The sequence below is a fragment of the Paramormyrops kingsleyae genome, chromosome 3 (assembly GCF_048594095.1).
Source record: "Paramormyrops kingsleyae isolate MSU_618 chromosome 3, PKINGS_0.4, whole genome shotgun sequence".
Classification (NCBI taxonomy): Eukaryota; Metazoa; Chordata; class Actinopteri; order Osteoglossiformes; family Mormyridae; genus Paramormyrops; species Paramormyrops kingsleyae.
In genome coordinates this window covers 13913272-13939577 of record NC_132799.1, presented here as the reverse complement: position 1 = coordinate 13939577, position 26306 = coordinate 13913272, and the positions used below count along the sequence as shown (strand labels likewise).

General features: G+C 39.6%; 2 protein-coding genes across 6 annotated transcripts in view; both read right to left on the bottom strand.

Moving 5' to 3' along the window:
* The window catches only part of pde10a (phosphodiesterase 10A), an 89965-nt gene extending 75107 nt beyond the window's left edge, over positions 1–14858 (bottom strand). For 3 of the 4 annotated variants that reach the window (XR_011989489.1, XM_023822515.2, XM_023822516.2), the window contains exon 1: positions 13603–14559. Coding sequence is in view for 2 of the 4 variants with exons in the window: in XM_023822515.2 (XP_023678283.2) it covers positions 13603–13834 (232 nt within the window). In the remaining 2 variants the exon portion in view is untranslated. Of the gene's footprint in view, positions 1–13602; positions 14560–14614 lie in introns of those variants that run through there. The other variant, XM_023822520.2, reaches the window with a different exon arrangement.
* A 5547-nt stretch (positions 14859–20405) lies between these two features.
* Positions 20406–26100, bottom strand: tbxtb (T-box transcription factor Tb). Of its 2 annotated transcripts, none has more exons than XM_072709675.1 (8): positions 24457–26100; positions 23560–23824; positions 23213–23347; positions 23015–23076; positions 22862–22923; positions 22515–22691; positions 21678–21810; positions 20406–21280 (listed from the first exon to the last, which is right to left on the bottom strand). In XM_072709675.1, exons 1-8 carry the CDS (start codon positions 24654–24656, stop codon positions 21010–21012), a joined length of 1305 nt encoding a protein of 434 aa, XP_072565776.1. In that variant the 5' UTR covers positions 24657–26100; the 3' UTR covers positions 20406–21009. The 2 variants fall into 2 exon arrangements, with proteins under 2 accessions (XP_072565776.1, XP_023678275.1); XM_023822507.2 differs by having other exon boundaries at positions 22515–22688.
* Between the last annotated feature and the right edge of the window lie 206 nt (positions 26101–26306).

The window sequence follows — 26306 nt, the reverse complement described above, 5'->3', positions numbered from 1 at the left end:
TGGGAGAGCAGGCAGACTCCACACACACACAGCGGGGCGGGATTTGAACCCACAACCCTGCAGGTGTGCAGAAACAGTGCTGCCCACTGTGCTAACTAAAATTTAAATATATATTAAGATATATGCTCATGTAACTTTCAGCTGCTCTGAAAACATTCTCGAAACAGTACAGATAGAACTAGTAGGTTCAATTTCCTTTATAGAATAGAGAAGAACCTTTCAGGGTGATGGTTCTGGAACTGGAATCCTTGTCATGAGCTCTGTGACCTGGCTGAGACAGAGCTGTCCATCTGCCCAACCAGACGCGCATAGAACATGACTCTCTGAGACCCCAAATCAGCCCTGCCATACACAGGGTGCGGACCAACCGCCCCCCACCCTGATCTCAATTACGTGACACATTTAATGGCTGCATTTCTGACATCCATGAAAACAAAAAACAATGCGTTACATTCATCTTTCCATCCATCCATTTCGTTGCATTTTTCTCATCACCATTTCTCATAATCAACATATTTGCATTGTGGATGGGATGAATAAACTGTTGAAATAAACTGTAATTACTGAAATTTTCCTGCACATGCTTTTATGGGCTGCATGATGTCATCCTGGGGTCGTGTGTGATTTATGACATCATGTCCCTTCTGTACTCTCTATCTTATGTGACAGGCATGCTGTCACTCTAGAATATCCCTGACACAGCAGGCGTCTGCATTTGGCTGGCCTGCATGACGTACACTGGCATTTTTTCTCCAAAATTCCATTGCAGGTCCTCTGCTGGAAAAAGTCACTCTGGGTCATGGAACACCAGCACTGCCTTCCCCCCCCTCCCCCCCCACCGCCACCATCACCATCTTATGCTGATAACACAGTGAGTGAGAGCTCAACATGCCACATCACACCTAAAGTTAAACATTAAACCTTCCTGTGTTCGTCTGCACTGAGCCAAACGTTATGCATGGCAGCATGTAGACGTCTGAACTCTCATCCGTTCTGCGTCGACGTGCTCTGAAGCCAGCCAGGCTGTTTGATGCTGCTACAGCACCGATCTTGCAGAAGCTGGTGTCCTGCTCATTTTCCTCTGTGTACAAAGAGTGCAGGTAGAACCACGCAGGTTAACAGATGTTTTTAATGTATCATTCTCTGATAACATTCCTCATGCCTCATTTTGCGTTGAGGTTCGTTTGGGACACTAGTGACCTGGAAGGTACTTCATAGATCATGACAGGGCAGAATACTGGTATTAGTCATGTTTTGGGCCTAGAATTCTGTAATCAGTCAGATTTTCCTGAACTATTACTTACCAAGTTCTTTCATTAAAATTCATATTTGTACAATAAAAGACTAAATGCTATAGGCACTAGTTATACATCCCTCAGTTGTTGAACTAATGATGTAATTATTCAGAATTTTTATGCCTGTTCAGCTAGACAACGCAAAATGGTGTTTTAATGAATAAATGAGCCACGTGGCAGGTCAGAAGTTTCGGAGGTGTCTTTTTTCTACAAAAATGTGCTTTTACTCTACACAGCTAAAAGGAAAGACAAGAAAAAATGAGGTAAGGAAAAGGAAAAAAGAAAAAAAAGACCTGACCTCTGAAATAAAAGAGGTATAAATAAGGTAAATGTTATACTGTGTTTTCGAGTTTCAAAAAGCAGTACTACAGATATGTAAATATACCAGCAGTAAAGGCGTCATCATTGCTGATAGGAGCGTGATTCTCTCAGTGTATTTTGTCTATAACGCCCTAGTCTTGAAATCAGCTTCTCCACAATGTTCAGTAGATCACAGGGTTGTCAACTTTAATCAGCTGGCTGGTGTTAAATTTTCAATTCGAGACAAGTCTGCACACTCATTTACACGTATGCAACAGTTTTATTACCTTGTAAATAGTCTGGTGATGTAACAAATTTTAGGTTTACAATGGAATAATTTAGATTTGCAGTAAGATTTCTTGCGTTAGAGTCTGAAAGCATGAGTGTCGCGCCAGAGGCGTGAGAGTTTGCAACCCTGAGATCATGACCTAAGCCCAGCCACTGGTGCTAACCTCCAGAGATGGGGACTCAAGTCACTGACTCGCGACATGACTCGGACTCACAAATTTGATGACTTGTGACTCGACATGGCAAAACTGATGGAAAGACTTGGACTCTACTTGGACTTGAGGGCAATGACTAGAGACTTTGACCTGACTCTGAATGCCATAACATTAATTTTAGAATATCTGTGTATATTAATTCTCTACTGTCTGCATTTTCAATTGGCTCAATGCAAGGCCAGCTGAGAAAGATGCATCACTCCTTACAGACGTAAAGGATTTGATGGAAAGACTTGAACTTGACTTAGACTTGAGGGCAAATGACTCGAAACTTGACTTGCACTGCAATGTTTGGACTCGAGACTTGACTCGGATTTGCCAAAAATGACTTGTTCCCATCCCTGCTAACCTGTGTTCACCTCTCACGCCACATCCACATCCCCTCCACTACTCTGCTGCACACATTGCTTCTTCACCACGTTATAGTCACATGTCTTGCCTCTTCTGCTCTCCCACCACTGGCTACTAGCTGGGGCCTGGTCAACGCCTTGGTACTGCAGGTAAGGCTCCAAAATTCCATAATACCTTATTCTTTTGTTTTATATCAATCTTAATCTTTTATCCTATATTCATTACATCATTTTTACTCTGTCATAGGAAACAGAAGATTTGCTATTTTAATTACTTTTCCTTTTCAAGATTGTCTAGTGTCTACATTTAAAAAAAAAGCAGTCTAAAGATTACTGCCCCTGCATTTGCATGAGTTCTGCATGCACTTTCCAAGCCGGTCAGAATCGTTTTCATCCTTGCTGTCAAACAAGTTGAACAGACAGTGTGTTGCGTCTGTGAGTAATTTAACAAAATGACTGAGGATGAGAAGAGTGAACAAGAACTGCTCACCAAAACAAACTCGTCTTCCACCGTATGGAAATATTTTAGATGCCATAGCGATGATATTGAGCAAAAGCGTGTGATTTGTCAGCACAACTTACGGCAACACAGCAAACTTATTTGATGGACCCTGTAGGTAGATAAGTTCCAATAGGCTGTATATGCAGCCTACTATAGTACCACGATAGTTTATTTTGGGTACATTTTCAACTCCTTTTTTGCTTTTTAGATATCCCAATATGCATCACAAAAATTCTCATCCCAATATTTCAAATTTTCCAGTATCTTATGGAGTCTTTACCATTAAGGCATCTGACTCTCCCCAGTCTGAAGAGCCAGACGTGAAAGTCCTTTTTGTTTTCAGCTTTGGCCACTGTTGTGATGGAACAGCCCCCGCCCCCATTCTTAGGACAGCCCTGAAGTGCAGGATACATCCGTTTTGACCTCTGTTTCCTAACCAGGTGGTTCTAATTTAACCCCCCCTCAATGTTTTCCATAGTCTGCAAACTGGAATCAGTGGCACCAAATATATGGACCCACTGACAGATGCTTTCTGCTTGTATTCATAAAGCACTTCAGATAAAATATCCGACACACTGCTTCAGTTTACAAAACAATTCTGAATGCATTCAGCTGTGATTCTGCGAAAGATACTGCACATGACATCCGTACCATTCCACATGGCTGTTTCGTAGACTGGCATGTGGTTGCTGTTGAACTAGTCAAAAGACAGTGTGGTGTGTTTGTGAGAAATCGAACAAAATGAGTGAGGATGAGAAACATGAAAAAGAACTATACTCACCAAAAGACAATCCTCTTCCAACTTTATGGAAATATGTTAGATTCCATAGAGAGGATATTAAGCAAAAGCAAGTGAATTCCCCTTCAAATCTGAACTTGACAAGATCCTGCCAACTTTAAATTATTAATTTCATTCCCTCCAAGTGAGCTCGATGGTCCGTATGGCCTCCTCTCATTGTAACTTTCTTATGTTCTAATGTTTATGTTCCAACATACTTGTCTTATCGTACCATGATGCTACTGGTAAATATTTTTAGCAATAAAGAAAGAAAATTTACCACACTTAGCGATTTTTGTTACAAGCACCCTTTTCTGTGCTTGGATAACCTGTCCTTTATTTGAATAAACTAATCAGACAAAAACATCTCCACTATGAGCAAATACAAAGCTAAACATTGTTTTATTTAATTCACTTTGGCATATCTGATGGCACGGACAAAAGAAATGAGAATGGCTGAAATGAAAGTTGCCCAAAATACTGAAATAAGTGAAGTGAGGGATTTGCTGTGCATTATACCACATGATAATCAGATTAATTAAATCACTGTTTTCAGTTATTTAAGTAATTCCATTTGTAATCAGTGTTGGGCATTTCAGGTCCAAATTCAGACCAAGACTTCGTTTCTACCAACCAACTAAGTACTCTTTGACTGTGACTCTTTATGCTCAACTGATTGGTAGAAACAAAATCTTGGTCTGGATTTGTAGCTTATGGGCCTGAGATGATGATGATGATGATGATGATGATGATGATAATAATAATAATAATAATAATAATAATAATAATAATAATAATAATAATAATAATACATTATTGTTTGATTCACCGATACGAAATAAAGAATTTAGATAAAACGCAAGTCCACATTCAGGACTTCGACTTGCTGGATTCTGAAAGAGAAATGCTGACCTTTAAATCGGGTCAGTAGTATTGGCATTTTAGCGCCATCTAGTGCCACGTCGATAAACATCCTCACACCGAGGTCACAGGAGTTAAGAATCCATAAACTTAAGTATGTATTGATGCTACTCCGTCTAAAGAATGTACAATTATGAAAAGATATCATTTAAAAAACACACATCCATACTATCGTATAAAATATTCACCATTTTACCTGAACTCAAGTCGTTGACCATTGTTCGCTTGAAGGCTCGTTAATGTTTATTATACACCATTTATTCTTTTAATTTATTCAAGTTATTAGTTAAAAATTGACAGCACAGGAAGAAGTGGTGCACTGAAATATGAATATTTGGATCGTTTTGCTGACTTCTGCAATTTGATGACTATATAGATTTGTTGAAATCGCCATCCAGTCGGTGCCATACGTTCACTTAAAGTACCCCTCTCGACTACATGCATTCATATAAATTCATTTAATCTTGACAAAACATACAATTCTTAGTTTCACCGATAGACGACAGCATTGCACAAAATCAAGACAACTTCTACCGTACAAATTTTCAGTGATAGTTTTATTGAATTGGATTCAGTTATAAAAATGCGATTTAAACGGATACAATGTACAAAATTCAGCTACTCCAGACTCATTCATTTTCACCGTAATTATAAAAGGTTCTTATATATGACAAGTTGCATTCTCATATGTATAATTTTACTACGAACACACTGACCTTATGCGTTATCTACAGCAGCTTTCCTCACCTATAATGATCTGCCACCGAAGATTCTTTAGGCCTAATATTTTGACATTACATTTCTATAATTCTTAACGTAGTTTTTTTTAATCCATACATCCCAACGAATAACGGAGCGCATATGCAAAGTAACAATCTCCTCTTTTATTCACTCCAGTGTATGCGGAATAGGTGTGATCGGTTACTGTACTGCACCCCCGATAAGCGCCTGCAAAGCGCGGCTGCTGGGGCCGGCGCGCGGGGCGGCCTCCTGACGTCAGCCTGGGCCGCTACAGCCGCAATCTGTCTCCCCTACATAAACAAGAAAGCTCGGCGCAGTGCGGTCGCTCAACTGCGTAAAACCTCATCCGACTGTGTTTTTATTGTCCAAATTAAGGATTACAAACCTTTCACTAAAAAAAACTGCTGTAGTAATTATGCGCACATATAAGAAAAACCACGTATGCATTTAGCTTAGGAAAAAAGGACTAGAGGTTTGATAGTTTTGCACGTTATATATAAAACATTCAAATTTTAATGAAACACATTAATAAGTATGTACGGGGTCGCATAAAGTTATTCCTATGCAGCTCGTGGTTGAAAGCAGGGGTACATCCTGGGCAGATTGCCAGTCCATTGCAGGGTACATACAACAGGCAACTTTGAGATGCCAGTTAACTTAACTACACGTTTTTTGAGATGCGGGAGGAAACTGGAAGATGCCACGTGACATGGTGAGCGCATACGCAAACAAAAGGGATTCGAACCCAAATTCTGCAGGTAAGACTCAACAAAGCAAAGTCATTAATCGAACTTATAAAAATATTTTTTAATTGTTAAATGCAATTACATTAGTACAGCAAACGCTCAGTGAAGCAAAAATTTTGTATGCATTTTTAACAACATACATACGTTTGAATTACAGAAAAGCTTTTTGGGTCCTGATTGCGTGTGCAAAGTGTTATTCTGCATGTGTCCTGAAACGGATTACAGTATTCTGCTGAAAACGATCTGCCTACTGTTCAGTGTTTGAACTCGGGTATCCTACGGTTTCACCCAGGGGGTTAAATCCTTCTGGGGTGGGGGGTGGGGGGGTACAGTGAACTTCACTGCATAAGAAGGATGACGTACAACTGTCAAATTTTGACACTGGCATTTTTCTCCAGACATATTGAAATGTACTAATTTAAAAACACAATATTTCAAGTGCTTAACGCAGATTTTATTTTGTGCAAAATGGCATCTCTTCATCACCTGGAATGAATACAATCAGGGAAAAAAGGTAAGATATGTATACAGACATCTTTATCAAAAGGAGTATCCCTAATTATAAGGACAGCATGTTTCCCTTACAGGCTAATAGCCTGGGCTTGCATACGTTAGGTCTGTGAGTGAAGCTAACATACACATACAGGCCTGGGCTTGCATACGTTAGAACTGTGAGTGAAACTAACATACACATACAGGCCTGGGCTTGCATACGTTAGGACTGTGAGTGAAGCTAACATACACATACAGGCCTGGGCTTGCACACGTTAGAACTGTGAGTGAAGCTAACATACACATACAGGCCTGGGCTTGCATACGTTAGGTCTGTGAGTGAAGCTAACATACACATACAGGCCTGGGCTTGCATACGTTAGGACTGTGAGTGAAGCTAACATACACATACAGGCCTGGGCTTGCATACGTTAGGACTGTGAGTGAAGCTAACATACACATACAGGCCTGGGCTTGCATACGTTAGGTCTGTGAGTGAAGCTAACATACACATACAGGCCTGGGCTTGCATACGTTAGGACTGTGAGTGAAGCTAACATACACATACAGGCCTGGGCTTGCATACGTTAGGACTGTGAGTGAAGCTAACATACATGTCTATGTCCCACAACACGACGGTCACCACGGAACAGAGCTCTGCCCAGGATTTGCAGTGTGACAAAGCAGCACATCTACAGTGCTCTCTGTGCCACTCTGAACTGCACAGTTTCTCTGCATTACCTGCTTGGCCGTATCCTAAAATTGACAGGTTCTAAAATAGATATTATGAAATAATGAAAAGAAAAAGAAAACAAATTACTAATAGTATCATATTATTATCTGTATTTTTTCATGACAAGATCCTGCAGTACAGGAAAAAAAACATGCTTGACTACTGTGAATATAATAAAGTATCAGAGTGCTGACCACAATGAGGAATCAATATGAGAACAAAAAACAGGTTTCACTTTCCTTAATATTGTTCAATTAAAATCCTACATTTGTAAACAGGGCCAGATCCAGACACAGGAAACCTAGGCAGCAGCCTTTGGCCGGATCAGGACAAGGGGGTCCTGGCAAAGTCATGAAAAAACATATATATTATATATTCATATATTCAATTTATAAATAAGAATAATTACTCAAAATAAAAAAAAAATAAAAAACCATATACATCAAATGAAAACATGTCTCTATCTATAGGCAGAAACATGGCTGTCTCTATCTATAGGCAGAAACATGGCTGTCTCTATCTATAGGCAGAATAGCCAGTACCCAAGGGCCCCTGAATTACCTGTGTTGCGGAGGAAGTGAAGTAGGGGGGCCTCCTAAGTAAAGCTTTGCCCAAGGCCCCTGAAAAGGTAGATCCATCCCTGTTTGTGATTAACAGACCCTTCATATCACAAAATATATGGTCAATGTGGTTATTTAATAATAAGTTATCTAACCACTATCTAATCAATACATCTTTGTCATCAGTGCTTAGGGGCCTTGATGGTGTCTGGGGCCAATGCAGAGATTTAATGACGTTTTTTCCATGCTTTTGTTAAAATATTGTTTATTCTGTTGCTGTTTTTCATTTTTTTTGGTCCTCCAAACAGACAAATAATATGAAATGGACTCGTTGGAGCTTGCGTAGAAGCTAAAAACAGAACAATCAAGGTGAAAGGATGCAAATTCAAACAAGCGTCAACTGCGAGGGACAGCTGACACTTCTGAAAATGCAGATTTTGATTTCCCTAAATGTAGTTTTATTGTTGTTTTTTTTTAGTTTTACCAGCTTATATGTGAGTTATAATTAAAACTGCCATGCAACCTGTTGCTTCGTGTTGTGACGTTAATTAATATTACTGCTACAAATCCCTTGAAGTATTCAATTGCTTCATTCACGTCCTGACAATTTTTAGCAGGACAGCATGGTTAGGAAAATGCAGTATTGTTTAAAAGCTGAACAATGTCCTCAGTCCTTTTCCACAGCAAAAATAATCTCTGTGTTGTTGACAGTCATAAATGTATTTGTAGAAAATAATTTTAAAGCAGCTTTAGAACATATAACTTGATACTGGGGGTTTTCTTAAGCTAGATTGTGTTTTGCCCCTAACTAAATTGTTGTACAGTATATGCTAATACAGAGTTTTAGCATAACAATAAAACAATAATAAAAACAAAATATAATAAAACCAGGGGCCTGTTTCACAAAGCAGGATTACTTGCTTAGCCAGATAACTTGCCAGATTTAAGGTAGTCTGAGCGAAATGTAAGTTGATGAAAATAAGGTCTATTTAGCCCAAACTACCTTAAATCTGGCAAGTTATCTGGCTAAGCAAGTAATCCTGCTTTGTGAAACAGACCCCTGATAAATAAACCAGAAGGTAACCCTGAGTCACTGGTCTTGAATTTTTTTTTATATTTAATTTAATATGTTACATGGGTAAAAAGGCTTTTTTGATTGCTAAAGATTTAAATGTTTCTGATATTTACATGATGACAATGATGAAGACAAAATAATTATTAAGAAAAAAATTGTGTATTTGTGTGTTATGTATATTAGGATATCAAGTAAATATGAACGTATACCATAGTTAAGCAGGACCAAGGTGCAACATGGTGACATATAAACTGGTTGTGATGGTTATGAGATAAGGGCCCAAATCTGCATACCAGCTTCTCAGCAAATGCACTGAAATGCCAGGAGCAGAAAAATGAAATTCTGTCTACATAAATACAGCATGAGCTGATGGTAAGTGTCACCCAAATGGAAAATCTAAAGTATGCAAATCTGTTATAAGCCGAGTAACCATAAAAAAAACTGTCAGAACATTAACGTCGTCGTCACAGAGGGCCTTGGACTAAGGACCTTAGGACCATGGTTGAGGGATTACTTCTGCAACATCTCAGTGAAACTTGTTTTGCAAAAAACTTCAACTCTACCCATCATGCTTCTGTACTTGAAGAAAGTCGAAATTGGTCAAGAGATGGTTTTTGTCACAAAAGCCTGTCTGTTCCGGCCTAGAGAATCGTGCACAAACTGGCAGCCTTCTAATTTCACTGGTGAAACCTAGCCGCGTATAACCGGCGCTCTCGATCCCACACGACTGCCAAGTCCTTGCATAACGCTAACCAGACCGTTTAGTAAGCAGATCCATTATGAGACTCAGTGGTAATTTCCATGTTCGTTAGCACAGCGGCCCGTCCGCATACTGTAACACGTCAATGCCAGAATGATGCAGCACTCATCTGAAGCCCAGCGGGGAGATCTTCAGCAAAACAAGAGCAGCGTTCCCCTGATCAGCAGGTCCAGCTTCTACTCAACGAGCCAAACAATAAGCCCTTTGTAGGCCTGATATGAATCTCAATGCCTCTATTTCCATTCCTCTTCTCCATCCCATCTGACCATGGAAATCTGAGAGAATAGAGAAAGCGCAGCTAGAACGTGGAGGCTAACTCACTCTGGCAATAACAACGTCATGACAGTTTTTCACACTATCGGCCTAAACAGTGCTGCCTACCCTCCCAACACACCCCAGAAAATGGTAACTGTTAGAAGCTGAGCAATAACTCGCAAAAATCTGTAAACCCCTCCACCCATCCGAGCTTGTCCCCTCTCTCCAAAATGCCCATTAACCATCATTCTGATAAGCTTATCTCTGGTTTTACCTCACCACAGTTAAACCGAAACACATCTTAGTCAACCACACAACTGTGATGTCTCGAATGGTCATGAATATGTATGCGTAGCAGAATGTTTAATATTTTGTGTGATTACACATATACTATGTTTACAGTAATCCCGTCAGATCTGCTGCTGCTGCTGGACAGAGGTCTTGTTTGTTGTCTGTAACATCTTTGGCATTCGGCATTTGGCATTCAGAATAAACACAGATTCAATTAATAGTGTTTTTCTTGAACTTGCAAGCCTTAACATTAATTGTCTTTTTACAGTAAGTATTGTCGTGAAATTACAAATATTTTTCTAGAACCTGAGATATTAGACCACTAATAATAATAATAAAACATATGATGCATAAAAAACTCAATGTTGATCCGTCAACTGTATCATGTATTTTATTTCATAATAAATACAAAAAATATATATTTAATTTATAATAAATACAAAAATAGCATATGGCTTTTTATTTATTAGTTTGCTTGTTTATAAGAACCACTAGGTAAATAAATATTATCCATCAATCCATCTTCTAACTGCCTATCTTGGTCAGGCTCACAGAGGGCCTGTGATACAGGGTTCATACCGTAAATTGCTGTAATTAAATAGGCATTTTGTAGTTTTTACCAAAGATGTTCTGATACGTGACCCACACTACATGAGGAAACACAAGTGGTCTAACTTGTACCCAATGCCACTAGACACTAATCCCAGATCAGATTGCGCAACCTAGATCCTGACATTTAGCATAGAAAGCTATGACCGATCCATGCTCAAATGTTCTTCTTAAAGCCAATTGGTCATAATCCAGAGGCTACAAAACACTTCATCTCCAATTCTTATTGGCTTATTCTTATTAAGAATATTAGCCTAATCACATTACTGAATTATGAGTGCATAAAACACGATGGCGATACATGATTTGGCAGACTAATACTTCTGACGACACTCAGCAAAGGGCGAGTGTGAATAACTATGGTATTTTTTATACATGATCAGTTCTAGTGGGTACGATAGCTAACAAATCACTAAATCCGAATAAAGTCAGAATCATTCATACGCTGGCTAATTTATTTCACTGAAAGAAAAAGCTTCTCTTGTAATGCTGACAGCACATTTAACACCAGAAATTGTGTGTTACTGCCAATGCTCACAAGTCCAGCAAAACTGCTTACGTCAAGATACAGCACTACCAATATAATCACCATGGTAACATTAAATCTTGAGTTTCAGATGAGCTTCAGTGTGCAGCATTGTCAGTCACACTACAGGAGTTACAGTGATGTATTTCTCTAGATTGAGTGTCCGGCGCTAAATGGCCCTTAATGTCGTCGACTTCAATGACCCACACACCTGTGTTATCTAGACAAAGCGGCTTGTGTCTGCTAGCTAGCCAGACTATTCCGGTATGCAGCTCCACCCCAAGAACTACATACAACAAGTTTCCAAAACAGTCCCTTTTTCCAGTCAAGTTACTTTTTTTTTGTTTTTTGTTTTTTTTTTTCCATTTTTTTATACATAAATCCAAATAAACAGTGGAGGTTTCCAAAGACTGTAACCAGGTACAAAGAACAGCGTAGCACTTTCTGACCATTGTGCTGGCAAGCACTACGCTACGCTGTCGAACAACAGCTTGGGCAGCATTAGAATTAGTGGCGAGATAATCACTGGAAACCTAATAAACAAATATTTTCTGAAACAGAAATGATAAATCTATCTGCATCCCTGAATACTAATCTGAAGAAGATAAAAAAAAAACAATGAAATACCTTTGCATAGATTTACATAGAGAGCAGTTGCATTGCAGGTCCCATCAATAAAAGATGGAGGGAGTGACGAGAGGCTGGATCAGTGGGGGTGGCATGTTGAGCAGCCCCTAAGGCTGCAGATGCCCCTCTCCACTGGACAAGAAGGGCCTGGCTTTCCTCTAATAAAGGCCAAAGGAAACTCTCACCCAGGCTTCAGCCAAATACCCAGAGCTGGACATCTGCTGCAGAGTAACGCAAGCAAGTAAACAACAGCACAGGGGTCCCGTCTCCAGCTTAGCACCCTCACGAGCATCACGCAGTCCTCCCTGACATCATGTCACGCCAAATACTCGCACAAAGGGCACTGGGAGCATGATGGTGCTCAAGACGATATATAAACACACACAGATACACAGATATTGATACGGCAGAGACAGACAGAAAGGCAATGAGAGAGAGAATCTGTAATCCATTTAATATTTTAGCTAATTATCACAACACAAAGATTGTATTATCTAACCCACTAACCACAAATCATTAGAAAATACGCCAGATGTTATTAAACCATTCAGAAACAACTCTAGATATTCAGAATTACTAGAAAGAACCACAATTTAAATGTGTATTTCTAATTCTATATGGATTTTTGAATCATTTTATGTTAACATCTTAAGACAGTATAAGACAAGCAAAAATGCTAATAACAACATGAAACGCGTTTTAGAGTCCTGTGTATACCTCTTGTAACAGTATTCAAGCACGTCAGAAAGGCCTTGAAATTTTATTCATGGTGGAAAATTAATAATTACATCATAAACAATGAGTTATGCTTTCGAAACATCATAGCTAAGACTCACCCTTGCACTATAGCTGATTCATTTTTGATTGTTTATGTTTTGGTGTGAGGTTAAATGAGCATCCGCACGGCCTTATTTCCGTTTCATTTCAGACGCAAACACACTGTCTGGTTTTTGCATTTCTTTGCACACGTAAAATGTACCCTGGATGTGTGTATATATTTGTACGTATCCGTGTGTAATAACCCATGGTTTTATTTCAGTGTATGTGTAAGTCCACACCTGTCAGCATCTGTGAATGTGTAACAGGCTTCACAAGAGTCAGTGTGGAATGAAAAACATAGAAACAGACGGTGGTCCGGACAATGGACACAGCAAAGGGCTTCTCAAGTGTCAAAAATTTCAGCGGGAATGACGCAATTAATGACGTCTATGAATTCTATTAGGAAAGTGAAATGAGCTATAGCTTAAACTTAGTAAAATGAAATTCACGGTATTATTTACTTCCCTTCCATTTCCTCTTCATAACATCATACGAAAGTATCTCTTCAAATATACAAATCATAACTTTTCTGCGTTTTTCTTACACATTTCTTCATATTCTTTACTCAAAATCTGCTGAACAACACTCGTTATGCATTTTATGTATATGGTACTTTTATTAAAATCTGCACATATATTAGCCCATGACCTTAACATGAACCGAATCGATCTGATACCCATCTCTAACATCCATGTTTGCAGTAGGCAGCGAGTTCTTACCTTGGTCGCTACCTTCCGCGCGCGATGAGCCTTCTGCGTTAGCGAAGCCTCCTTCATCATCAAGAGTTTTTCGTTTCTTCGACATTTGATGCTCCTTTTCAATATTATACCTATTGCTGCAGTATGTTCTAAGGCGGTCGTGAGGAGGCGGTTGAAAACGAGACACTTTCAACTCGCTGAGCATGCAATAGGCAGAGGATAGTGGAGAAATCCCATCAAGCCACAATCCCATCAATCCAGACCTCTCCGCTCTATCGCCCGTGCTTTATTGTATAGTATTTCCCCAAACCAATGCGAGAAGAGAAAGTTAGCAGGTGTGCGTGCGCTCTGCAGATGCTTAAATGAATGGAGATAGTTTCACAACGCACTAACGTAACTGTTTTTGAAATAGCTATGTTTCAAAAGACACGACTATTCCTGCTTTTCCCCCCCGAATAAATGTGAAATATTGTTACAGTGGTGATTTGGTGATCACGTGTGCCCGGGATTATACTGAACAGTGTTTTGCTGGAAAGTGTGCATCACAGGCGACGCGTTTCTAAACTGTGGCATTATCCGCGAGAGCGCAGGCGACGCGGGGGTCACACGTTTAATTCCAGTTGCCGACTGTAGCATTTTCATTAAAGTCATTTGCATGACTGGCGGTGAAGCAACTGGAATCCAAAGCTCTAGCGCTTACAGTGAGCAAATCTTCACGCAGACTCAAGATTGCACGGTGGTCAACAGGGAGTGGAATACCGATGCCTGAGACAGGGAGTGAAGCTACGCCCTGACAATGCTGCCCTCACGCGATGCACTGCAACCCCTTTCACTTTAGGCAACAGTCTTCGAGGCTGACATCCCAAAACGTTTAGATCACAGGTGCCTTGACAGACCAGCTTGAGAGAAGCAGTGAGTGGCAGATGTTGTTAACATCTGTGAAGCGACAACGGATCTCCCCTGATCCTTCTCTTCCCTGATTATAAACAGAGGAGGACCAACATTTGCGCGCTATAGAGTCAAACAACGGTACCTTAATGTTCATACAGAAACCGTCAACCCGCCGACGTGATGAAGGTCCTCCACTTGTCTTTGACTGCTTCTTCATAGAACTTCTTGATCCAGTTGCTAGGGAAACACCGATCGACCAAACGGGCATGGTTCAGCATCGGGCTGAAGCACTTTGAATATCACGGTGGTATTCAATAGTTTTAAGGCAGTGGACGCGGAGATGCCTTTCTGTAGTGACACCGTCTTGTAACTTAGGAGTTTGCTGTAAATAGGGGGTCCACAGCAGCACTTGTGTAGCTCTCGCGTCCAGGAGGAGGCAATGACGTCAGTAGCTCCCTTTGCAAGCGGTGCCAAGGCTGCAATTCAGATTGACTCAAAAGATAACCTCACACATCCTACGCAAGCAACCTGAACCTTTAAATCCTGCACGACTCCCGCACACACACACCCTCTCACACACAATCACGAACAAAAATACGTTTGATGGAATGAAACACCCATCCAGTAAAAATTCTGTCTTTTTATGAAAAAGAAAAATATAGCTTGAGTTTTATGTATGTTTCTTTAGAAACATAATCTACCACATCCTAGTAAGGGTCAACAATAGGAAAGTAATGAAATTGACCAGAGTATGTAATTTTGGACCTCGGACCATATAGTCTATGGATTTTATGTACGAGAAGTCATGCCACATTTCTGCTTTAAAATATGGAGTCATTTTATTTGTCGTCTGTTCTTGTATTAATAATACGTTTCTTTCTCACGATGGAGCTATATTTAATGTCTTAATGTCAAAATAAAGTGTCCGAATAAGATCAACTCAGAGACAAACACTTGTTGAGCCACGAAGAGTAATCGTAAGTCAGGTGTAGAACAGTATATCGTCTGCGCAGGTGTAACCAAAGCTTTAATAGAGCAATTTGAATCGAACAGGTCGATCAACCTAAGCATCTACAATCACCATCAAATTCTTCGTCGAATTTGAAGCTCTTTTACGGGAGTAACCCGTGCCATACAAAGTTTCGTGATCTGGACGTGAACGGGTTAATAAACATTTGCCTTCAAGTTGCAGCCCATTACAGTGGTGTATGTGAATCTGGAATGTATTCTTTTGCAAATAATAGTATCAAATTAATATTTAAAACCTTGCAAATTCCATCGAAATTTTTGCGACGATTAAGAGTACTAAACATTCATAATCGTTTTTTTCAAACGCCATTTGGGAAAACAAATTAATATTCGTACATGTGTAACGCTGTCATTTTTTGAATTTTCAAGTTTAATATGCCGAATTTTCCACTATAAGAACTCGATGAGATTTTATGCAGATATTTTTTTCTCCCAGTGGCAGGTTCATTTATCCCAGTGACGCCTTCGGTGTTTTCTGAAGGCAAACACGCTCCTCTCGCTCCGCTTTCCCCCCCATTCACTGCAGCTACTGACGTCAGAGCTGCTTGCGTCAATGCTCTCGCTTTTGACAGAAGGAGCATTTTTTTCAATAGGATCCTAATGGGATTATTAAGGGGGGAAAAAATCAAGCCTTTGGGGCATTTTTGTGCTAGCAGAAAACAGCATTTTTGCGCATTTGACACTGTCCGTTGCATGTACAGTAGACGACAGGTCGATTCACGCACGCATGCATGTGTGTGCATGTATAAATTTAAACATATAATCAATAGTTACTAATTCATACATACTAAAATGCTAATACGCGTGTGTATATTATTTATATCTTATATAAACCAAACAGTAACCAAATCATTGAATTACTTTATATGAATTCAGATTTTTTACATTATGTTTGTTGCTGAATCCTACACGACTTTTATAAACTAGAGCGCCATTTTGTGTTGAAATTTCGGGTGGTGAGGACTTAAATGCTGCACAATAAACGCATTTGTTTGTTCTTTCGTCCTTGTAAAGAAAAGCTTAGAGCACGCAGCTTAACTCAGGATTTAACGTAAGTGAACAAATGCTAAAAGCAAGACAGGACTGTTCTGTTTCTCCCTTGGTAGGCAAACCTCCCTACAAATAACGTGAAATTAATAAGGCTTCGGTGTTGCCAAGGCATCTGCTCCTATGACGTCCGTAGCGGTGCCGGTTGACTGCCTAGCGCAGTACATCATCACTGAAGCTTTACTTGTGAGCCAGGAGTCGCGTGCCGTCCATTCCGTAGCATTTACACTTCATGCGTCCATCAAACCTCCATAGAAACACAATCATATATTAAGAACAATTATTTTAGCGAATGAGCTAATTTTCGAAAATCAAATGTTATTGAAATGTTCAAGGTACAGCGACGCATTTGTACTGGAACAGGTACAACCTTGAAACTGAAAATATCGAACAGAGGACAATATTTATATGAACGCGACAATGTACGTGCAATGTTTTACAATAAACAGTATTTTTGAACTTTACTAAGCATACATTTGATATTGTTAGGCTACTCTATCTTGCATACCACATCACAAGCCACAACAGTAAAATACAGTTTTACACATACTTTCCATGTAATAAGCAAATTTGTTGTGATAAATATGAATTCTAAATTCCAAACTAGTCAACAAGTCAGTCATAATCCACTGACTGACAAGATTAAACTATCTATAGGCCTTTTCAATAGTGAGACAACTCATTAGTTTATGAAATTTAGCTATTTAAACATTATATCATCATTGTAACATTTATTTAAGGAAACAAACGCTTTCACATATGAATTTTCTATCACAGTACTTTTTATGGAATGAAAAGGCTATTGTAAATTGGTAGTAGGTGCGATAAGTAGCCTACTTGCGTCAGTAATCAAATATGAAAAATCAAATATGAGACATATTTCTCAATGTGTTCGTGTGCATGAATAATAGTCTTGTACGGACAGGCACTCTATGCTAGACAATGCCCTCCATTTCTAAGATGCATAGGTTTCTGTGTTATTCTGCCACCTGTTGGAGAGAATCTGCATATACTCCGTGTCACTATTCAATCATCCACACCTACTCGATATTTAATCACAAAGCTGTCAGAAAACACGGAGAATCTTTCATATTCTCCACGCATTTTCGTCCCAAAAATTAATTAATTATTACGGTTTATGAAGTTGACGTCATCCAAACAAATGCGAACGCAAACTGCAGTTCACAAAAACTGCCGATGGATAGCAATAGAGGTTAGAGTTTGATTGCCCATAAGGACAACATACCAGCCAGATATCGTCCATCTGTTAAAAGCGTTAAAATAAGGTATTAAATTTGAATGTTTTAATCCTTGCTATATACCTGAGTATTTTGCCCGTTCGAAGTTTTTTTGAATTGTACTATAGGCCTACATACCACCCTTTTATATATTCATGTTACAAATCCGGCAAATCTGCTAACAAAGTAGTTGAAGCATGATATTTATAGTAAATAAGCTATATTTACTAATAATATCCTTTATAAGAAAAACGTGAAGCCTTCAGCATGCGTTCAGTGATTTCACACTGTCTATTTTCTCCTTAAGTAATTCGGGGAAACTATTCTCGACAGCATCTTTCTCACTGCTCTGCGCGGAAAGCTCATATTCAGCCGCTGATAGCTCCACAATTAGGTGACAGGCCATGCAGCCGATGGCGTACAATGCAGTATAACGATTCGAGCTTTGCTGCTACCCAGAAATCCACACTCCGTAAGCACTGGCTCTTTTCACGCCGAGTCTAAGGTCATTGCGAAGGTGTGTGCACGTACAACAGCTGAAAATAGGACACGGTTTTCCGTATTGGTAGTTTGAATTATCCGAATTAAATACACACACGAAGTCACGCACGGATGTGCCCTCGTGGAGCGAACTACTGCTATATAGGGTGCATTATAATATAGCGGTTTAATTTTAGAGTGACTTGTCCGGTCTCACAGGCATGTGAATTAAAAGCCGTGACAGGCCAATACTCGAAGGTTAATCACCGTGGTTTCACGCCTTGGTGGACAGCGCAGGCTTTTGGCAGACATTTAGGCAGCGTTCCCCTCGTCCCGGCGTTTTCGTCTGTGGGAAAGAAGCCGCTGAAGATAGATGCAATTCCTCACCCATGTGAGCGGAATTTACTCATAAGAGTTAAGTACACACAGTCTTGAAGCGGCTCAGCCAAACACCCCATAATAAAGTGCAGAGGATCCAGAGATTCAGCACCAATAGAAAACGACTAATTCCTGTCTGATGGAGACGTCATTTATGTTCGAACACAGGCAGAATTGACAAGTTTCGTGGGTAACATTGGTAATAAGCAATAATAAGTAACTGCTGTGTATCTCCTCCTGTTTACATTGACTAAACAGGGACTGATTGTCAGTAATCTTGAAAAAAGTGGTTTAGGTTACAAATGTCGTGAATTTCCCTTCAAAATGAATAATTTCAAGGATGTGGCAGGGGTTGCTGACACTGGAAGGGTAAACACAATTAGCCTGTGACTTGTGTATTCATGCCACAATTTAAGATCCCAAACATGTCTGCATAGTCATACAAAATGTTTCAGAGGGACCTACATCTGGAACAGGTATAGCTGAGAGTGCCTGGTGCTTTATTTATCCACAATATGGAGCCTGTAAATCTGGAAAGAATATATTTGTTGACTGCTATTAGCAGCTGAATTGGTAATCATTATGAACATGCCAGATTTTTAACACTGAGTATTTAGCTGATATTTAATTTTTGAAGCAAGGTGGGAAGATGGTGCCACTTGAGTGTTGTGCTGTTAATGCTGGGTGATGTATGACCAGACTGTTATTGCAGAATGGTGGAGGTGAGAGTATTTCCCCCTCTCTGCCTTCCTCCAGATGACTCAAACATGCCCGGTGTGCTCTCCGTGCTTGCTAACCTCTGTTGCTGAGCGATGAACCCTTGGCGACCCCCACCAGCCAGCACTTCAAACACTCACACACACCTACACACACAAAAACAGCCAGCCAATCCCAGAAGGAGTCTGAGTCACATGATCAGCGGTTAGATTCCTGACCATGAAGTAGTGGATCTAAAAAAAACAACACCTCACAGCTGCATTGTCATACTCTCAGTCCAGCAATTTTGGCTTAAATTCTTTATTTTAGATATATGTTGTGTTTAAGTCTTAAAAGCCTAACTAATACTTGGAATGGAAGTACATTTTATACATATATGTATAACTTTATATACACATATACACATTGATGAATGGTTTGGGAGAAATGTTGACAGATTAAAACCAAATGGCTAAAATCTTTAGTGATCAAGTATAATATTGAAACACATACTAAATACAACAGAAAAATATGCCAAAATATATTAAAATATATGGCCCATATGTTTTCAGTATAGGCACATATGCTGAATAAACAGATAATGCTGACATTTACATTGTGGTCAAGTACATCCATCACTCCATCATCTGTGGCTGCTGACCCATTGTGGGGTCATGGTGGACCAGGAGGCAGGGGGGGGACACCCCCTCTGTGGGGTGCGAGTCCATCACAGGGCACAGGCTCACGCACCAAAGGCAATTTAGAGACACCAGTTCACAATACCAACCTGTTTTTGGACTGGGGGTGGTGACTGGAGTACCTGGTGGAATGGCCACACAGGGGAAGATGCAGAGATGGGGTTTGTACGGGGCTGCCCAGTGAGCCATGCTATGCCCTGACACGCTATATATATACAGGATTCACCCCAGCCTTATGCCCTTGCTCTCTGGGTCAGGCTTCCGGCGAGACCCAGCACTGGATAAACGTTTTAAAGCTACCAAGAAACACCTGTCCCTCACACACCATCATCTGTATGAATCATGAAGGAGCTATAAGAGATGGGGCTGTTACAAAACCATTTAATGTTTGCCTCAATACCACAGTGGGCAGACCGATAGCAATCTTCTCCAATGTATACAAATTCGAAAACCATCAATTTACAATGAAAGCCAAAGAAGGTACAAATAATATAAACAAAATGATATTTATATTTACAATATGGACAAGGCAAAGAGAAATATTTACAATTAGCACTAGGAGGTGCTGTGCTATGAAATACAAAGTATAAATAGTCTGACATATTATTCCCAAGACTTGGATTATTTCACTTTATAAGTGTGATTGTAAAATAAAATGACAACAAAATTAATAAGAGGCAACAGAATTAAATTTAACTTGCTGGATATCATTCCATAAAAATATAAAATAGAATTACTCTTCTTTAATATTCTCTTACACAGAACATCAATTGTGCTAATTCAATGGTACTCCACAGAGTAAGCATGTAACATAAACATGGATATTTTATTCATATACCTGTTAATATGATTCATCTTACTTTTGTCACTGAATGCAACAAATAATGTTGTATTTATCTGTCAAAAGTCCAGCACCAGGAAAAGCAACAGAGCAACAATAGAAACCGGATTAATAATGGAAGTGCGCCGCCCTACAGGGAAGGAGGAGTGATGGCAGTCCAGGTGGTGGCTAAGCGCGCATGGGGAGAGGCGTCGTACTGTGAGGCTTCATGAACTTCCGATGGGGCAGTGCTGTCATACAGCGGGGAGCCTGAGAGGGGCACTGTGGCTGGGTGCGAGAGCCCTGGGTAATGAGTTGTAGAGCTGCGCAGGAACTGAGAGCCCAAGCTGTTGGACATTCCGCTGGACTGGGAGACTGGGGTGAGTGAGGAGGAGCTCACTGACCACAAACTGGGATACTGGCTGTGTGTGAGCAAGATTAAAGAAAGACGTTAAATCAATATGCAGTGTTGTGTGGAAACAACAACAAAAAAAATACTACAGTATCACTGTATTAAAACAATATCAAAATAATGCCTATTGTTTATTCATTTTACTTGTAGAGTGCAAAGTACAAAGGCAAACAAAGAGTAACTAGGGCTTAATAAACCAAAGCATGCATGTCCCAGAAGGCAGTGATGGGGCTGAATGGATTGGGATAGAAGAAGGTGAAAGTACTGTTAAAGAGGAGAGACGATGCAGACACAGGCCAGGATGTGGGTATAGGTGAGAACAAGAGCGAAGACGGGGGCCTGAGACCCAGCATGGGGGCAGGTGGGGGAGGGGAGGGGCAGGTGGGGGAGGGGAGGGACGGGCTCACCTGGAGCTGCTCCCGGAGGTGCCGCTATGACTCATGGGTATCATGCCGGAATGGGACGGCATCTGCAGGCTGGACCAGTTGTCATGGGACGGCAACATGGACAGACAGCTAGATGAGCTGTCTGAATAAGCAGCTGCAAGTATAAAACAATAAATCAATCAGGTATGCAGTGGGCAGAATGTTATCATGTTATGCATATATTGCCTCCAGTTACTTAACGTCTAACTTTAATACATTGATTGATATGTTCACTGCTGAACCCTGTGTCAACTTTCCTTTCAAACAGATGAAGAGTCCTTTCTGTTTTTGTTCTGTGGAGTTTTTTTGAACAGCATATGGCTGAATTCTGTTAAACCTCAGAGTGAAAAAAAATTGTGTTAATTGAAAAGCAAATATCAAAAACTCAGTCCACAGGAATGCTCTTTGGACTTTTGATTTCTGAGGACTTTTGGAAATTTCACAAAATTCCGTCGCTCGATTACATGAACACAGAGTGAGATTTCATTCCCATTACTGCAACGTATGAAGAGGATTATGACTTATTACTTTAGGTTATTGGACTGAGTGAGTTTTGGAAATTTGCTCTTCAATTGATAACTGAAGCAGTACTGTGAAGACAGAGGTTATATACATTGCATATCAACAGAACTGTATGTATAATTGAATGTGTGACTATTCCCAATATGTGTGAACATACTTGGCCAAATAAAGCTGATTCTGATTCAGACAGAGGGTAATCGTTTGTGTGCTGTACTATCATGGTGACCCACACAGAGAGCTTAGGGGCATGACTACAGTGTGGGCTTGTGTGAGGGAACAGGCAGGACGGTTGCTCACTGGGTGATGCACTTCTGTGGGTATAGGGGCTGGGATAGGGTGCGGAGCGGTTAGTCCTCAAGGAGGAGTAACGGTCACAGCCGTGGGGGGAGGAGAGGGAGAGGGTGCTCCCAAACTGGGAGTGTGGGTTTGATGAAGAGCAGAGAGACCCTGAGCCTGGGATAAACCAGCTGCCTACTGAAACAAAAGCGAATTAAGACAGAACTATAACCTCATACTAAACAACACAAAGGACAACAATATCAAGTATTATTCAATCATTAAACAGTTATATATTTAGTCTAAATGATAGTAATATGTATCGTTCCGATTCAAAATATCATTTACAGGTCAATCTTATGACTTACATTGGGAATAACCTGATTGCTGATTGTCCCCAACATCGTCTATGATTTCCTTATGGTCACTTCTGTGGAAGGAAAGCAATGCTAAGAACAGGCAACGGAGTTTGCTAACGTCAACAAGTTCTAAAAGTAAAAGGCTGACACAGTGTAACATACCTTTCTTTGGCATCCAGAAAAGCCTTAGCGAACGGGTTGTACTTAATTTTGAGGGCTGTGATCTGTAAATGAACAAAAATAATAAAAAATGAATAATTTCGTATGTAAGAAATTAAAAACGGACTGTGACGTAACATTAAAAGTCAAACTACAAAAATGAATGCATAATATGTAAAATGTTATGATTTCATGCCGCACCTCTTCATTCTGATACGCTGTGACTGCAATAAACTGCGTTTCAGGGAACGAATGACTGGTGATCATTCTCTGCGGTCCACCGACGCGCACGATGTGGATCCGGGGCTCGTACTTATGCAAGGAGTTTAACATAATCTGCAGAGACACGCATACAACGTTTTAAACAATGAAAATTGAACGCTTTTAAACACCACCTTTTAAATATTTCATTTACAGATATTTAAATGTATCCAACTTTAAATAGACCAAATGAAACAACTTTTTTTCCGTAGAAGATTAAAATATGACTAAATATCAACACACCCAATAAACATTAACAGGCAGCAACATGATGTGTTTCCGTTTACCTGTCCGCCTCCGTTGAGTTTATTGGTTAGTTTGACTTTACTGAAGGAGACCGGAGCTTTCATCCAATGCGCACCGAAATTTGGGGAGTCTGGATGGATATACACGCAGCTGGGCGCCTGAGGCTCGGGTTTGCCCCCGGGGACCCACTCTCCGTTCACGTACTTCCACCTGTGATTGTCAGCGGCCACGAAGTCCAGCAGAAAGGAGTACATGGCGTTCGGGTCCAGGCCGGATACGTTTACCTTCAGCACTGGAAACATTCGCCTGTGATTCAGAAATAAACATATTAAATTCACATTTTTAAGTTTGCATCAAAACGACAATATGCTTCTCTGAAAAGATATTTTAAATGATTTTATTGTTCACAAAGGGAACGGAACTGTAGCTACAAAGCATATATTAGACTATTTAAGTAAATTCATTTTTGAGATGAACAGTTAACGCGAGTGTTTAAATTGATATCAGTCTATAAATTATACACTAACGTGATTAACTTCATATAAGCAACACTTACATATTATTAAGCAGACTATATTTGTCTTACAATTAATTTACTTAATTAACCAACTCCTTTGCTTTTATATAGACACGTATGCGCATATTGGCTGAAGAAAAATAAAACCATTAAGGAATAAACCATCCACTATTTCTAAACTATTGATCTATAAAATACATGCCGTGAGTGTAGACAAAAATATACTCATTAAGACAACTGAAAAATAAATACAAATACAGATTAAGTTCAGTAACAGTGACCTGTGCTACCATAGAAAGGCCTACTTTTTCATTTAAAACACCGTTTAATCAGCTGCATGATTTTTTTTTCTTTAGAATAGTGTATATCTTTACTACTGCATCCAATATGACAATGTCATCCATTGTCCTTTATACAGTACCTCCCATTCTTGGTTACTATCATCTCATTGGTGAGTTCCTTAAACTTCTGCCACAACTCGTTTTCATCCAAGCTGACTTTCAGCTCTCTTTCCGTGGGGTCCCCCTTTTCGCTTCCCGCCTGTAACTCGTTTTCCACGGCGCTCAGCAGATGATCGACCCTGTACTGAACAGCTTTTCCCGAGCAATCACTTGATGCCATTCTGTCCAAAATCTCCAGGACTTTGGAAAAAGTTATATATACTTGGCTTAAATAGACCTACAATAGTCCTTAGTCTTACAATATATCCTTTTAAGACTGTCAGTGTATTCCAGCACAGAAGAGGACGCAACAACGACATGAAGATTTCCACTTTAACCCATCACCCAGATTAGTTCCAATTTAATAGTCTCCAGTTTTGCTTATGACACCGTTTAACACTTAGGGAGAAAGCTGATTGGCTGGACTTCCCTTTGATGTGGACTTTCCTGTCCACGATTGGCTGGATGCGGCCATATCAGTCGAGATGGGAAGTAGCGTTCGAAGTCAATTGCCAACTGCAAATTTGAATAGAGCTACTTTACTTAAATCCGTAAATATTTACACCTATATCAAAGCGACACCTGCAACAAGCTCTCCCAAATGTGGACATATTTATTTCGTATGGCCTCAAAATGTCCTTATGTATTGTTCCATAAACAGATCAAATTAGATAACAAATAGGCCTAAATCCGTTTCTATCCATATTACAAACGAAATTTGTTTTCTCAATGATTCATAACGATTTTCTTACATTTGTAATGCATTTATTAGGCCATCAAATATGGGCTTAAAATGTATGGACCAATAATTGTTCAAAAGAAAAGGTAAAAAACATATTCTCGTCAAATCATTTGACCAGACTATAAGATTTGCTTTGAAACACTTTTTTTTAAATTAAAAATCCTTCTAAGTGGTGAGCAGCCAGCAATATGAAAGGTTATTAGTCTCACGAAAGTGTGAAAAAGCAGTTGAATCCGACTCCGCCGTTCTCTCATACAGCCCTTGGATGTTGTTCGGGACGTTTATTAGTTTCTGAGTCCGTGGGAATCGCCGTACCAAAGGTGACAAAGCGAAGGAAACGCAATACGACCCTTAGTGCTTGAAAACAATGCCTGTTAAAAGGAAACAACGGTCTAAACTCTTAGTGAAAACAACTCAAATAAATCCGCATGACTCTAGGGAGACGCCGTCGACACTCTTGCGGATGCTGTCAATATTTTGCATGAGATAGTATAGAATACTGTATATGCAGGCTCAGAGGCAAGTATCAGCAAACTGAAGTAAAAACACATTTTAGATTGCATTAAAATAGTAATCTTTGTTACTGTAAATAACGTAATTTTTCACTTTTTAATTCTTAGACTAAGGGCTGCTTTGCCTCGAATGATCAGTCCTGCACTGTTTAATTTGTTTCTCAGTTTCTTTTTGGAGACAGAAAAAATTAATCGTCGAGAGTTATAGGTCTATAATTCACTATTAAGTGTAGAATAAAAATACAATTTTACCTATAACAGTCAATTGGAGATTATCCAATAATTTTTCAATTCACGCCAAGAAAGCTGTAGAATCTGCTTATTATGTACTTGATATAAAGTAATTTGGCAAAAGCAACAATTAGGCCTACACAAACACCAGCCGATAAATTAGCAGTAAAAAGTGAAAAAGAAATTTTCCTGATATTTACAGACCTACACATATAGTAAAATCAACGTATTTGTTATTTTTACGCAAGTCACCTTGCATAAATTACAAAACAAGCATATTATTATTATTATTGTTATTAACAGATCAATTTGTTAAGAAGTTTCGAGCATGAAGGTTATGGCGTCG

Bases quoted from the DNA above. Each gene is read 5' to 3' on its own strand.
- tbxtb (XM_072709675.1), bottom strand. From the start codon at position 24,656: ATGGCATCAAGTGATTGCTCGGGAAAAGCTGTTCAGTACAGGGTCGAT. The intron at 23,825-24,456 runs GTACTGTATAAA...TCTGAATCACAG, and splicing joins ATAGTAACCAAGAATGGGAG to GCGAATGTTTCCAGTGCTGA. The intron at 22,692-22,861 runs GTAAGTCATAAG...CTTTTGTTTCAG, and splicing joins GCAATCAGGTTATTCCCAAT to TAGGCAGCTGGTTTATCCCA.